This window comes from Sphaerodactylus townsendi, linkage group LG11 (assembly GCF_021028975.2).
Source record: "Sphaerodactylus townsendi isolate TG3544 linkage group LG11, MPM_Stown_v2.3, whole genome shotgun sequence".
NCBI lineage: Eukaryota > Metazoa > Chordata > Lepidosauria > Squamata > Sphaerodactylidae > Sphaerodactylus > Sphaerodactylus townsendi.
In genome coordinates, this window is record NC_059435.1 from 66,178,508 (window position 1) to 66,194,833 (window position 16,326).

The window sequence follows — 16,326 nt, forward strand, 5'->3', positions numbered from 1 at the left end:
TTGACAGCAGCAACGAAACTTTCAAACTGGGACCTTTAAATAAGAGAGTAATGTCATTTTGTTGGTGAAACAGCACCATTTTCCGCAAGTGTTGAAACTGTAAAAGTGCTGATAATTTTATTTTTTTTTGGATTTTTTTTTAAAGAAAAGCTCTGAACAGCCAGGTTATGTCACTGCCACATAACATCAAAACTGATTTTAAGGTGTCTTCAAGTGCAGCAACTCTTAATTAGATCAAAGGCAAAGGCTCAGAATTTGGATTCAAGATTGGGCCCTGTGACTCCTCCCTAGTCCAGCTGGAGATTTCTTGAGACTTTTCACGCCACTCCTACATCAAGAAGACCTGGGCTCTTCTAATACCCAAGAATTTTAAAGGCAAAATTGGCCAACCCTAACCCAACCCAACCCATCCTATCCCAAACCCATCCTATCCCAAAGAGCCCCCTAAGCTTTCATCCTTTGATGCCATTCATCTAGGGTCCCTCTGTAAAAGAACATACGAACAGCCAACTCTCGGTCAGACCAGTATCCCATTCCAACAGCAACCAATTTCTAGGTGCTTCAAAGAAATCCTAGAGCAGGGCAATTATGAAATAAATAGTTAATAGTTCATACATGGGTGACATTTTCCTTTGCCTCCCCCCTCCCAAACAATGTGCCATATTGTTGAGACTTCTACCATAGACCTGAATCCAATGAACCTTGTGACCAGTTCTGTGTAGCTAAAGGAGCTTTAGGTTCCACACAGTAAATGTTTTCTGGAACTAGGGACATGACTTCAAAAGCTATACGTAATACAGAATAGGTGATTCTGCTGTTTAGAGGGGAGAATAGCCATAATTTTTAGTCCGCACGCCCAATTCCTTGGGCATGCCTACATACTAGTTCTTTGGATCCAAGCCTATAGCCCTATGCCTTAAAACTGATTTATAGATAAAAATGTAATTTATTCACATCACCCGCACTCATTAAACTGTTTTTAATGAACTGTCTTTGTTTTCCTTTGAGACTCTCACACGTCTAATCAGCAACTTTGGATCTAAAACATTCTGCCTTGAAAAATTAAACCTGTACTATCTGATACTGTTAAAAAAAACCTAATTTTCTAGCCTGCGTCAGTTTTAAAAGCAAACTGTTCTGAGTCCCTGCGCATCAGGTGCTGGTCAGAACTGCAAGTAGCATCCTGCAGGTCAGCATTCCAGGAAATGCAATGTACATTCTTGTAGAAACATATACTCACAATTTCATCTCCAGGCAGCCAATATCCTTCTTGCTCAATACCAGCTTTTGATCCCTTACATCCCACTGTCAAGGTTTCCACAACAAGGCCATCTTTCACTGCTAAACTAAGCTGACGTGTGGTCTCTTTGGGATGCATACCATGAACCCGAGACATGTACCTGTGAAGAGAGCAGAAAAAGAAGTTCTAACAAAACAGATGACATGCACTTGTTTTCAAACACATGTCTAATTTACTGTCGAAGGCTTTCACGGCCGGAATCACTGGGGTGTTGTGTAGTTTCCAGGCTCTATGGCCACCCCTCCCCTCCCTTCCCCTCCCCTCCCTTGCGTGCCAATTGTGTGCCCTCCCCCTCCCACCCCTCCATTGCATGCCACCCCTCCCTCCCTCCCATCTCCTCCCTCCCTCCCCTTCCCTTGTATGGCACCCCTCCTTCCCCCACCACTAGGGTGGGTGGGCCATGTCCAGATGCCGGCCCCCTCCCTCCCCTCCCCTGCATGTCACTCCTCCCTTCCCTTCCCCTCCCTCGCGTGCCAATTCAGATCCCCCCCCTTGCATGCCACACAGCCTGGAAACCACACAACATCCCATCAAGCATCATTTGAGTTGCCATCAAGGATTTTCTGCCATTCTGTTCACTGACTCTCACAGATTTTCTACAGAATTAACAAATTAACTTATCTAAACCATGAGAAGAACATTTGGGTCACCATCAAGCATCACGCTTCCCAAGCTGGAAGTTTCTTTTTCCCAGGAGAACCCAGTCTCAGCCCCAGAAGAAGAGCTCTGCTCACAACATGAAACAGAAAGCCTTTCCTCCACTCTGGTCATAGGAATGCCCAAGAATGCACTTACGTATCCTGTAGCATGCACCTTATTTGCTACTTTGACAGTCAGAAATCTAAAGACAAGCATTGCCAGTGACATGAATTAACACAACCAGTTCTATTTAAGATAGCATAATGATATTGACTAGGAGACAAATAAAATGACACTTTTGTGCCTTGCATTACTGTAGTGATGAAATCTTGGATAAGCTGGCAACCTGGGAGCAATGAGGAAGAACTCAAATGGCTGCAGAATTAGTGCTCAGAACATACTATATCGTGACAACCATACCATGAGAATTGACAGAGGAGCAAAATGTCTAACTTTTTATTTTCAAAACAATTTGTTTCCTGCTATTCCTTGGGACAAACCCCCTATAGGACATGAATATGAGGCTGTGGCCAGTTCTAAAATTGCCACTTGTCTACTCTTGACTGCTATGGGGATGGGGGAAAGTCCATCCTCGTCATTTTTTTCACTGTGTTTGCAGATGTTTCCCCTATTCCCACATCAGTCAACTGAGTGGGGAATTCGATTTCTTAGAAAGTGTAGCTGAATTGTTAAGAAGTGGAGAGTTAAGAAAGATGGTTGCTTTTAGAAGGCCACGCAACCAGGTGAAAGGATATGCGAGATACCTTCAGGCTTTCACAAAGGGAAAAACAACAACTAAGGAGATGACGGTGATAAGAAATAGAGGTCATTGTCCAATAGTCTGCTGTAATCTTTGTACCAGAACAAACACATCCATAGAAGCAGAACGGGCTCTTCGTCTAGTTTTGGTTTTTCAAAGCACTTGTAAAACAGGTTTGGCTAGGGTCTGTGGGAGGGAGGGCAGAAAAGTAAAGCCCTAATTTTGTCCAACGTTACAGCAATGCCACATACAGTCTTGCAGAAAAGTTGTTTTCTGTTAAAAAAAACAAAGCAGGAAAAAGACCTTAGAAAAATTATAATTGGGGTGTGAATTGGATTGCCTAGGGCAGGGGTAGGGAACCTGCGGCTCTCCAGATGTTCAGGAACTACAATTCCCATCACTAGGGAGTATGAGCCCTTTTTGAATTGTTGACAACTGTCAATATATAGGAAATGATATAATGATATAAAGTTGAATTAGAGGTGAAAATGCGAAGGTTTTAATGTCTTCAGATCATAGTCTATATACCATAGGTATCAAACTCACAGGCCTCCAGATGTTATGGACTACAGTTCCCATCATCCCCTGCCGGGTATCGATGAAAGCTTAGTGTTGGATAAGGCCAAGGAGACAGAGCATTGCCTGATGCTCAGAGTTTGTGGCTGGCATCTTCAGAGGATCATCCTCTGAAGATGCCAGCCACAGATGCAGGCGAAACGTCAGGAGAGAATGCTACTAGAACACGGCCATACAGCCCGGAAACCACACAGCACCCAAGTGATTCCGGCCGTGAAAGCCTTCGACAATACAATGTGACTCTTCCCACCAAATTCTAAAATGGCCGACGGTCTTTTTTCTCCCCAACCGGGATACCACCGCTTGGTAGCCGAAGCCACCAGAGCCTCCTCTAAGAACTCTAGTAGCCTTCCCAAAACCCTACAGTGTTTAACTGGGTCATCTAAAACCCACTCCTGCCCCTCAAAGTCGAGCAAACCGCAGGAGCCGAAACGCCCCCTCGGTCAGCACGGAGCTGCGGAGCAACCGGCGAGCAAGCGGCTGCAAAGCGCCAGCGACACCTCCTCCGCGGCTCGAATCGGCAGCTCAGTGCCCTCTCTGCCAATCGTTCCCTCACAAAGCACGCTGGCGCGAAGTGATCTAACACCGGAGCAATCTCTGCCCGTTTCGATCGTTGCGGAGGAGGGCCATTCCTATGGCGGCGCCTCAGAACAACAAAACGCAGCCTTAGGGTTGCCAGGTCCTTCCTGGCCAGCACTGGGGGTTGGGGTTAGGGTTGCCCGATCCAGGTTTTAAGATCCTAAAGATTTGGGAAAGGAGTCTGGGGAGGAAAGGGACCTCAGTCAGATAAAGGCCATAGAGTTCACCATCCAAAGCATCCCTTTTCTCCAGGGGATGTGATCTCTGTAGTCTGGAGTTGTAATTCTGGAGATCCCCAGGCCGTATCTGGAGGCTGGCATCTTATCCTGCCCCTGACCAATATGCAACAGAGAACTGAAAGCCAAGAATAAGGAATGATAAAGGCCTACATAGAAGATGAGCTGCCAAATTGGAGCTGGAAAATACCTGGAAATTATTTGGGGGCATGAGATGTGTGGGGCTTGAGGAGGGGAACGACATCTTTGGGGTATAATGTCATAGAGTCCGGCCATTTTCTCCAGGGTTAGAGTTACCTGGAGATAGCTGAAATCCCAGGAGATCTCCAGCCACCGCCTGGAGATTGGTAACCCTAGTTGAAGCCCTCACTGGTTGCTCCCTCTATCAGTGATCAACTTTACAGAGGCTTTCAGCCCAGGACAGAGAAACCTTAGCTCTATTATAAGTTCATTGCTATGTGGAGAGAAAATCCCCTGCTAGTGATTAAAAACGGGGTGTTGACATTTGCTGCCAATGGGCCTCAAGGATGTCAAGAAATAAAAGGGAGAAAAGCTTGGTGCAGGACAAAGCTGGTGATAAAGCGACTCCGCACTGTTGTTCTCTGGAAAGATCTGATTAGCCTTACTTTGGACGAAAGCAGCTGAGGCAGAACTACAGACAGTGTTCAGCCACTGGTCAACAGATTGGAAAGTATTACGTTCCTTGGGCTGTTTCCAGCGAGTCAAGAGAAGCAAAGCAAATACGCTTGAAGAGGTTCGTGCCTGGCATGGGGACAAAATTAATTCCTGTAATACGCCAAACCACCCTTTAATCAGTCAGGATGCTGAAATAACCCTTCTGTATCTCAGCGCTGGGAAGCTAATGCTAATCCCCACTAGCTAAAATACAGACCTGTCTGGTGAAATAAAGAGGTTCTTCCTGATAATCTGCTTGTTAAGTTCCTGATCTGGCCAGATGAGGCTGTCTGCCCACAGAAGACAGAAAGGAGGAGAGAGAAAAAAACTTCGGCTGCAGCTCAGAAGCTGAGTATTTAGGATTTCTTCATGTGCAAACAAGGAGCACAAACCCCACTTAGATTAGTCTAAGGTCATGCTGCAAGATTCCTGCCCAACATCCACAAAGGTATGCTATCAGTAAGCAGCGCTGCTCCTTAAAGTACCACCTAACACAGGCTTCATTCAAATGCCTCAAATATATCTCAGATGGTTCATGGCAGGCTTAAGTGTCCCCGCTCCAGTGCTGTTCAAGGACTTGTTCTGAACATCTGAATACATTCTCTTCATTTCTCAAATAAACTTACAAAACTCTGAAAATTCAAATCCGTTCTCATTTAGGTTTGGGTTAGAGACAGCCAACGGCTATGGGTTGGCTGTCAGGAACGTACTTCAAGTTTGCGCACTTCCTTTTCCTCTTCAAATTCCTCCCAAACTTTCTGGCTTGTGGTATTCCATAGTGCAGTGATGGCGAACCTTTTCGAGACCGAGTGCCCAAACTGCAACCCAAAACCCACTTATTTATCGCAAAGTGCCAACGCGGCAATTTAACCTGAATGCTGAGGTTTTAGTTTAGGGAAAACGGTTGGCTCCAAGGCACGCATTACTCGGGAGTAAGCTTGGTGGTAGTTGGTGGCTTTGCTTTGAAGCAACCGTGCAACTCTCCGAACGGGTGAATCACGACCCTTGGAGGGTTTACTCAGAAGCAAGCCACATTGCCAGCAACCGAGCTTACTCCCAGATAAAGGATCGTGCTTTAGTTCTTCGCATGAAAATCAGTGGGGTTTAACAGCGCTTAACAGAGTTACCTATTCTGCTTCCCCAAAACTAGGTCTTAGGTTTAATGCTAATAATCGAGCCCAGTGGCCCAGGCCAGCCTAGATGCGGGAGGGGCGATTTCCACCCCACATGATGAACTCTGTTTGCGCGTGCCCACAGAGAGCTGGCTCTGAGTGCCACCTCTGGCACCCGTGCCATAGGTTCGCCATCACTGCCATAGTGCTTTGTGACACTGAATCATGCTCACTATGTTTATCATGAATGGCAGTCTACCTTTTAAATTGGAAACCCACTCCAATCTGATTTTAAGATAAATTATGGTTTGCTGCAAGCATGGTTTAACCAAATCGAGATATCTTGTCCAATGAAGAGGTTTAGGAGGGAACCAGAGCATATGGAAGAAGAACAGGAACCTAAGCACATATTTTTAACTAGAGATATCAAATTACTCGATTTCATGTAAATATTAGCCTGAACTATAGCCCCATCCAAAGGGTTGGGCCCCCAGACATGACCCCACAGCCGCTCCGCCCTGCCACTCTCAAGAGGGCTTTCCAGTGGCGTGGGGGGACAAGAACAAAAAGGCCTTCCTACCACCTGACAACCCCCATTGGGATTAGGTGAATTTACACCACCTAGTCCCCAGGCACTGGCATAGCAGAGGGCACAATCAGGTACAAGCTGAATGGTGTTGGCTCCTTTGCTGGCCATGCCTCCAGACTGCTCCTGCTACATCCACGACAGAGGCAGAGGCATGCTGGTATGGTGCTCTGCACTGCATTCGACCACCATGGAGGGCCATGATACCCACCTGCAGGTAAATCTGCTCCTCTGTTGGGACAAGTGCCTTGGGGAGGGCAAATCCACTGGTATGACCCAGTACTGCCTCCAAAGGCAGATTTACACCTCCCCCCCCCCTTTGGATGGAGCTCATAAGCAGCAAGATAGATTGCTTTTATTCCTGCTTCATGGATGATGAAGTAAGACTGAGGAACACTGACTTGCCACCCAGGAATAAGTCTCACCAACTCATTATATAACTGGGATGTCAGTCCAGGATGTCAAAATCTGGACTGGACCAGTCTAGTCATTCAATCGTATTAGTTTTCAGATCACTGGAAAAACAAGAGACAGCAAAGGCAAAAACATGGAACCATAAATATAAAAATTATGTAATCGTAAAAAAGCAACTGAGGCAGAGTTGTTGGGAATAAAAGAGGGGAAAAGGTACCTGTCTTAATATTAATTGCAATCATACCTTCTAACAAGGTATCTGTAGCATCATCATTTGAATTCCATATGAATGAAATGAACTGTTCTATTAAAATGCAGTACATTTTACCTCACACTTCAAGGCTCACTTGACCAAGACCAAGCCAGGCACTTGTTCTATTTAAAACAAGCTTCCATGTCTACAAACTGCTATCTACATAAAATCACGCCAAACAGTAATTTACTTAAAAACGCAAGGCTTTGTATGTTGAACTGGATGGCGACGTGGGTGGCAGATGGAATTAAACTAAGATCAGCCTGACAGAAGCTGTTGACAGACCTAGAGGTGATCCTGTTCGTTCATACTTTATGTACCTCAGGCAACATACAACCTCCCATAACGCTCATTATCTGGTCAGTTCTGTCAGGAGTAATAATTATAATAGTAATTTTAATGCAGACAAGAGTCGCTTGTTCCAGTGATTAAATTCACTCTAGATTCCCACTCAAAAATGTCATTAACTTACATCTCAGGCTGTTAGACTGCCTAATCCCCCCTACGCGAACCACCAAAGCGGCTATGCCATTGAACTCCTTTTCCGGGAAAAGAGACCTCCTATAAATCCCTGCTCTTCATTCTCCTTCCAACAGTCTGAGGGGCCACAGTTATTTTACTGTCCAACAGAAATGAGTAAAAGGAATTTAGAACAGTGGCAGTTGCTGGTGAGACTAGAGAACAGAATGGAATAGAATACCACGGAATACTGAGAACAGAATGGAAGCTGACATCCTGAAGTGTTCAGCAGGACAAATGCACTGGATCTGCCATTTCAATGTACAGTCTATGTCACTGTGAGCCTCAGTTTACCTAATGGGCCCTCATGTGGTCTTTGGGTAAAGCAGCTTGAGCGTTGGGTCATTACACTGCGATTTTCTCCCTGAATGCTTCCCAGAAACTCAGCAGGCTCTTACGAGATCGCTTCAAAAATGTTTACAAACTCCAGTTTTGTACTGATGAGAGAAAAAGAATAAATGCATACATGGACTGGCAGAATAGGGAGCGATTTTAATATACAACGAAAGCAGGGTGATGAGAACAGAGAAGCCACTGTTTCCTATGCCAAAAACTATTAGAACAAACAGATCAGTTTCATGAAGCTCACCTCGATGATGAGGGACTGAATTATATAAACGGATTTGTTTAAACAAAGCAGAAACACAAGGCAGCGTATTTAATATTATTATTATTATTATTATTATTATTATTATTATTATTATTATTATTATTATTATTATACACATAACAACACAGCACAAGTGTCTGGAATTCATCTCTGAATATCGAGTCCTTCCCAAGGACCTAGGATATTAGAGGTATTTGTGTAGAATATGTGCAGTTCCTAGAAGTGCTGCTTTCTGCAGCAGGTGGACTGACGTTCTGTCCAAGTTTAGGCTTTCCAGATGTTTTTCAAGATTTCTTGGGATTCCTCCTAGAGCACCGACTACTAGTGGGATTACTGTTGTTCTTTTTTTTGCCACAATCGTTCAACTTCAATTTGTAGGTCCTTGTATTTTGTGATCTTTTCCAGCTCTTTGTCCTCTACCCTGCTGTCAACTGGCACAGCAACATCTATGATCCAAATACATGTTTTTTCTCCACCACTGTTATGTCTGGGGTGTTATGTGCCAGGTGTCTGTCTGTCTGTATTCTTAAGTCCCAGAGTATTTTTTGCTTCTTCTTCATTTTCTGTGGTCTTCTCTGGCTTGTGCTCAAGTACTCAGGTCTTGCTACAGGTGGCAGGCCGCATTTTTTTTGCAAAGGTTCCAGTGCACCATTGCTTAGCTAGCCTATTGTGACGTTCGAGATAGTCAGTTTGGGCTATTTTCTTCACGATAGCAGATGATGTGCTCCACGGTTTCATCCGCATCTTTGCAGAGACGGCACTTTTGGGTCATTGTGGGACTTTTCAATTCGTGTCTTTATTGCATTTGGTCCCTAATGTCTTGCTCCCAAGCAGCAAAAAAAATCAGGCTGGGCTTCTAGTTTCCTTCTTTAGAGGAACTGTCCCCTTCTGAGCCACTCCCATGTTTTCTTGCTGTCAACCTTCCCTTCAATGTTCTTAAAGTACTACTATTATTATTATTATTATTATTATTATTATTATTATTATTATTATTATTATTATTATTATTATTATTATTATACAAAACAGTTATACACAGCAAACAAGATCAATATGCTGGATTTTGTATTACATCACATGTCGGACACTTCCCAAGCATCTAGGACTGTGTGATGTATCGACGAATAATGCGTGCAGAGCCAAGTAGGGTGGCCTTTTGCAGCTGACATATGGTGATTTTGTCAGCGCCAATTGTTTTTAAGTGCCGTTCAAGATCTTTAGGCACTGCACCCAGTGTGCCGATCACCACTGGGATCATCATCATCATCATCATCATCATCATCATCATCATCATCATCATCATCATCATCATCATCATCATCATCATCATCATCATCATTATTATTATTATTTGTTCTCTCAAAGTGAAACAGCTCTTGATTGTAAAGATAATTCCAACATGGGCTTTCCCCTAGGATTGTAACTGCTAATTTGTTTCAACAATTGACCTCAGGAGCAAATGTTATTTTCGCTCAGCCCATTCACCCTTTGACCTTGGAAATGAATGGCCAATAGGTATGGACTGCATTTTATTGCCCATTAAAGTAACTATTGCCGCTTCTGAGACAATAACACTTTGGGACTCAGTTTCGGCAAACATCATATATCTTTATTCAGTTGGAGAGAAAGGGTTTTAACAGAGCGGCATAGTGGTTAACAGCAGTGGACAAAATTGCTTTTAAAACTGTTACTGCATTCTGGAAAAAAAGAACTTTCAGTATTTGTATTGCAGGATATATTTTACTCGAAATTAAATAAACTAAATGTATCTTAAAGAAAAAAAAATTCCCCAAAGAGTTCTTTTTCCTTTGTAGCGGCAAAAATCATCGATAAGAATGGAACCTATGTATTCGGGGTAGTGGGGCTTGGCACATGGGAATTTCCGAGTGGCGTTTGTCCTCAGCTAATAACACTAACTAATCATGAAGTAATAAAAAAATTCTATTGTTTTTAACCTGAGGCGCTGGACACAGTGCAAACAATAAACCTTATGATGAGAGTTCTATTTTTCAAAGTATTTTGTGAGCCTGAAGCAAACGTACAATGTAAGCAGGGGCATTTTCAGACATCACAACATCAGCCAAACAGTCTTCAAGGTATATTTTGCAGCATGTGGAATAAAAAAAAAATTGTGAGAAGATGATATTCAGTTGAACAGTGATTCCAAAAACACCAGGGACTTATATAGCCCCGGCTATTAACAAACCCGCCTATCTGATAAAGTGCTGGTTATTCTCCTACCAACTGTCCACAAGCTAAAATCAGCATTCCAAGCTCCAGTTTGGGTACCCTCATCACCTGAGGAGAGTTAGGTGGCACCCAGAAACAGGGCTTTCTCAGTGGTGGCCCCTTGATTGTGGCATGCCCTCCTCACAGAGGCTTGCTTGCAAAGCCTACTTTCTCTCAAATGAAAAAAAAATTATTTGCCCAGGCTTTTGGATAGTATATTCTTAAAATTATACTTGCTAGGGCTTTGATACAAAGATAACTTAATTAGTCCTACAGCCTGATTTTTTTTACAACTTTTATTTTTTGCTGCTTCTCCACTATTTCTTTCTTTTCTTCATTGTTCTATCACTGTTCTCTGACTCACCTATGACTATTCTATTTTGGTGTCTGAAATGAGAAAGTCTTCAACCTATGAACATTTTTAAAAAATTATTTATTCAATTACCTCTGAACATTCTATAAAAATTATTTATTCAATTACCATAGCACACCCCACTGCCCTACAGCAATAATGACACAATGATAATTTTAGGGCCATCCTTCGGGGGTAGTATACATTTTATGAAATCATGATGGCTGTACATTACTACATTTAGTTATGAGGGAAAATAGGACAAAAATAATTCATACAAGAGGTTTTAGAGTATATTCTATTTCAAGGCATTTCCTATTTTTACTTCCTAGTGTACTGTGCCTACATAGGGTTTCATCTTTTTTCCCAACTAAGTAAAACAGAGGCCCCTTCTGCACATGCAGAACAACACACTTTCAATCCACTTTCAATGCACTTTGCAGCTAAAAATAGCTAAAAGTGCATTATTCTGCATGTGCAAAGGGCCTGAGTCCCCACACAAATCAGACTATGTTAAGATAATCCTGAGTCTTTCACAACGTAACTTTGAGCTTGAAAACACATCTGTTCTGGGAAGTTTTCTCCAGGATTCATAAGACATAAGAACAAGCCAGCTGGATCAGACCAGAGTCCATCTAGTCCAGCTCTCTGCTACTCGCAGTGGCCCACCAGGTGCCATTGGGAGCTCACGTGCAGGATGTGAAGGCAATGGCCTTCTGCGGCTGTTGCTCCCGAGCACCTGGTCTGTTAAGGCATTTGCAATCTCAGATCAAAGAGGATCAAGATTGGTAGCCATAAATCGACTTCTCCTCCATAAATCTGTCCAAGCCCCTTTTAAAGCTATCCAGGTTAGTGGCCATCACCACTCCTGGCCATCACCACCTCCATTCAACACAATGTATGCAAGAAGATTTTTTAAAGGACCCCTTGCTCTCCGCAAAGCAGGCCCATAGCAACTGAGAGGGCATACGCGGGCAATACCTTCAGAAATATGCCATCTCCCCATCTGAATTCTCAGCTTTCATTTCTTAAAAATTACGCCTTTTGCTCTTGTTTGTGGAAAAGACGGAAGGCAACATGTTCAAGCAGTTTTTCTCCAAATTTCCTAAGAAGGGGAGGGGCAGCTACCAGATGACTGAAGTATAATTTGTTACTTCTTTCCCTGACCAATCACATTCTTATCTGCTCTAATCCTCAACCCTTTTTTCCTGAGCCTTTTGCTTCTTCTGGTTCATTTCTCATGATGACAAAAGTGTGAAAATTGGACAGATTGAGATTTCTATCGTGTTGGCAGTGGGGAATTCACCCCAGGTATAAGTGGAACCATGGGGAGGGGGCAAATATAGCAGCAACAACAACCAAAAAAATAAAACAAAAAGGATGACCACTTTTACTCAGCTGGGTATCTATTTTTAATCGTTAACAGAAAAACTGTCTTACTGTAACTGGTTAGTGGGGGGAAAATAGCCTGTGGATGCACAACGCATTTTATATACTAACGAATAATCATCCTGTTCTTAACCCACCCATTCCCCATTTCTGAGATTCAGGCCCAAGGAGATATACTGATCAGAAAAACTTAAACCCAGAATCTATTGATAAAGATAAAAGTACTTCACTAAAGGCAAAGTGGGGTGTAACATCCGGGCAGTCTTATACCATATGAGAAAAGAGTCAAGACAAATCTGAGCCAGGAATACTGAGCCAGGAAAAGTCTGAACATGTATGTGTGTATGCGTGCATCTGAAAAGTGTCAGCAAGTCATGGCCTCATGGCAACGCAGGAAGGTTTTCAAGGCAAAGAGACTAACAGAGGTGGTTTTCCATTATCTTCCTCTGCATAACAACCTGGTGTTCCATGATGGCCTCTCATCCAAGTAGGAACCAGATCCAACCCTGCTTAGTTTCTGAGATATGACAAGATCAGGCTAGCCTGGGCCATCCAGATCAGGGCAAACAGGTATGGGCCAAGTCCTTTCTCCCCACTACACTGTAACTACACACTGGGGCTGGGGGATAATTTTTAGGTTGCAGGAAATGACTTCAAGCACAGGGTTGCACTTACCTGTAACTAATGTTCATTGAGGTCTTCTGTGCAGACACACATTGGGCCTAAGGCTGCGCACAAGACTGCCGTCTGGCAGATTTTTCAAAAGTCCTAACAACAGGAGGGGCCATCCCCCGAGTGACACAACAGCTCTATTTAGCCCTATGGAGGGCCTTCAGGGTGGCTGGGTTTTTCTCCCCTTCGGTCTCCTCACACTACCCGAAAGTTCTCTGGAGGCTGCCATGCCACTGCCTCCAACCACCAGGGACTTGTGGATTGGGTTGATGGAGTCTTACTTCTTTCCATCATGTTATCAGGTAAGAACCAGGACACAACATACCAAGTGGCCAGATTTGAGTGGTTGGCATCTAAGATTAAGAGAGATGCAATCAAACCTTTTGAGGAATCTTCTTAATGTTGCCATTAAGGATTTTGTCATTTTATATCTCTGTAATTTTATTACATTTATGCTAAATCATCATATGCAGTTTTACATACTTTATGTATTTCATGTGCCTAATATATGTTTTGGTCGTGGACTATAAATAAACTATTTGATTTGGGATAAGAGGTCACTTCTCTATGCCCTTGTGGGCCCACATTTAATATTTAACATTTTTAATAGTGATATTTGGGAGGGAAGGTGGCATGGTATATGTTGGAAGCTAAATAAAGTCATTACTTAGAAGAAAGACCACTGTCTGGGCTTGGCCCAGCCCAGACTGCTGCCAGCGCCTGGACTGCTGCTGGTGGCCCCAGGGGTTCCCTGTGGTGACAGGGCTTCCCCCCAATAGGGGAGCCCCGGCGCGGGCCGACGCCCTGCCGGAGGGAGTCCGTGCAAACCCGGAAGGTGCGGGGAAAGCCCCAGACAGGCCAAGGAGCTCTCCGGCGGCCCTGCTGATTAGCGCAGCACCGCTCAGCTGGGGCTGCAGGGGCCAGGCGCGCCAGCTGCACCGGGGCTGGGGGAGGACGCAGGGGGAGGGAATAAAAGGGCGGAAGGGGGCAGAGGGCGGAGAGGCTGTGAGATAGACGAGGCGGAGGGAGTGGGAGGCTGTGGCGTGCAGGAAGGGGAAAGGCGGGGAGGAGAGGAAGAGGTGGCAGAGCCGGCTGTTAGCCACAGGCCTGGACAGGTGCAGCAGGGAACAGCTGGGGGGCCCCTCGAGGGACACTTGTGGGTCCCCCGCAGGTGGCACCCGGTGAGGCATTGGGAGGGTGGGCAGAGGGGGGAGAGAAGTGAGCTCCCCCAGTAGCACAAGGACGTGGGCCCGAGGCAGGATCTTTGACCTCACTTCCAGCCAGTGGAGCAGGAAGCAGCGGAATGCCGCAAGGGACGCATCTCTGTGGGACCTGTGATCGCCATTACCAGCAACCACATAACCACAGCAACCATCGTCCAAGTTTCTGGCCCCACTTTCCTGAGGGCAAGATTGCCCTGCACAGGAAACATAGCCCCAAAGCAAATCACCAAGGAATTGGATGGCTAAGACATTGTAATGCTGGAGCCAGAAACTTGGAAACCCATAAAATCTCACAGTTGGGTAAATGCACCTCTTTGCCTGGCACTTAAAGGGCCAGAGACTTCAAATGCCAGGAGATCCTCTGTGGAGAAGGAGTTCCCAAACCTCAGCATCCCTTTCCAAGCCTGGCCCGTCTAGCCTTGGATGATGATGATAAGTGACAGGCAGATTGATACACGAGAAGGAGACCTGTCATGCTCCTTGGCTGCAAGGTGTGTCGAGCTTTGTCAAGAATCTCTCACCCTGCACATCAGCAGCCAGAGGAAATCTTTTGGAACTGTTAAATAATATCAAGACCAACAAAAGAAACCGACTGACAGATGAACAAAGAAGTAACTAAGCAGGTAAGTTGAATAATTAGTTTTTGGTTTATTAAATACAGTTATATGTTACAATTCTGGATTTTTGTTATTTGAACTATAAATATCGCGAAATTATGGTTTTTTTCTTGAAGTGACACACCACCCGAGTTATGCTTGGTTTTTTGGCGAATTTTGACACACCAAGCTTTTGGCGAATTTTGACACACCAAGCTTTTATGCCCATCACTGGCATAAAATGTTGGCAGCTACAAACAGGCATGTACTAGGACCCTGCAGAGCACAGCTCTGAAAGGAAGGTCCGGAAGGAAGTGGTAGCATTTTAATACACAATCGCCCTTGGCACATTATGCTGAAAAGGGTATACAGGCAAAAGAAATCAATAGAGGGAGACAGGCAGATATTTACTACACTTGTGCCTTAGGAAAATTAAATGCCAAAAGTTCAATAATTTGCTGTTCTTTCAAAGGACATGAAATGTATTTATTTATTTATTTTATTGGATTTACATCCCACTCTTTCCCGTCTAGGAAAAAGGCTGAGGGCTCCACCAAGCAAAAATGAAGGAAAAGCCGTGGAAGCTTATAGAAGGGAAAGAGAATACTATATTTAGACTTTGAAGCTACATCTCCTGATGAAATTCATGTGAAATGCGCAGGGGGTATAGACAATCAAAAAAATTCCCTCAAGCACCACGTTTCTTTTTTTCCTTCTTTCCCCTCTAGCTAATGTTGGCTTACAATACAAATACAAAACAAAAAATAGACATTCTTCATAAAACCAATTATGAATGACATTTCCACGCTATCCTTTTTCATTCTCTTTCAATGGAATATGTGTTCAGTTTCTCCCAAATAGTTCCAGTGGCATCAGTCTCTACTTCATAGGAAGACACCGAAGGACTGTGAAGTTCGGGCCTCTTCTCACCTTTACCAAAGATGGAGGTCAGTACCTCCAGTTCGGACAAGGTGGGAACAGGTGTAAATAGCACATGGGATTCGGTTGCAGACAAACCTATATGCCTTAATATTAAGGTGACCAGCCGTCCCGCTTTTGGCGGGACACTCACGCTTTTCCGCAATGTGTCCCGCGGGGTTTTAAAATTGTCCCGATTAGGCAATGCACTCCTGCAGCCACGTGCGCGCTCCTGCGCTGCCGCACTGCCTTCTTGGGTGCTTCCCTGTCACAGGGCGGGAAACAGGGAAGCGCCCCAGAAGGCAGTGCGGCAGCGCAGGAGCGCGCACGCAGCCACAGGAGCGCATTGCCTTTTGCGGCGCTCCCCGTTTTCCCGCCCTGTAATAGGGCGGGAAACAGGGAAGAGCCCCAGAAGGCAGTGCGGCAGCGCAGGAGGCGCACGTGGCTGCAGGAGCGCACTGCCTTTTGCAGCGCTCCCCGGCAAAAGGCAGTGCGCTCCTGCGGCTGCATGCGCCTCCTGCGCTGCCACACTGCCTTCTGGGGCGCTTCCCTGTTTCCTGACCAGGGAGCGCCGCAAAAGGCAGTGTGCTCCTGCGGCCGCGCAGCGCGTTACAGGAGTAAAAATCTGGTTACCTTACTTAATATGCATACACATTCCAATCTTTGTGCGCATGGTACTCTTAGATAA

At 44.7% G+C, this 16,326-nt stretch overlaps 1 protein-coding gene across 6 annotated transcripts in view; it reads right to left on the reverse strand.

Annotated features, from left to right (window-relative positions):
• Nucleotides 1-16,326, reverse strand: part of ZMYND11 (zinc finger MYND-type containing 11) — a 109,795-nt gene that overhangs the window by 30,942 nt on the left and 62,527 nt on the right. For all 6 annotated transcript variants that reach the window (XM_048511148.1, XM_048511146.1, XM_048511147.1 and 3 more), the window contains exon 3: nucleotides 1,241-1,400. In XM_048511148.1, coding sequence (XP_048367105.1) covers nucleotides 1,241-1,400 — 160 coding nt within the window. The remainder of the gene's footprint in view (nucleotides 1-1,240; nucleotides 1,401-16,326) is intronic.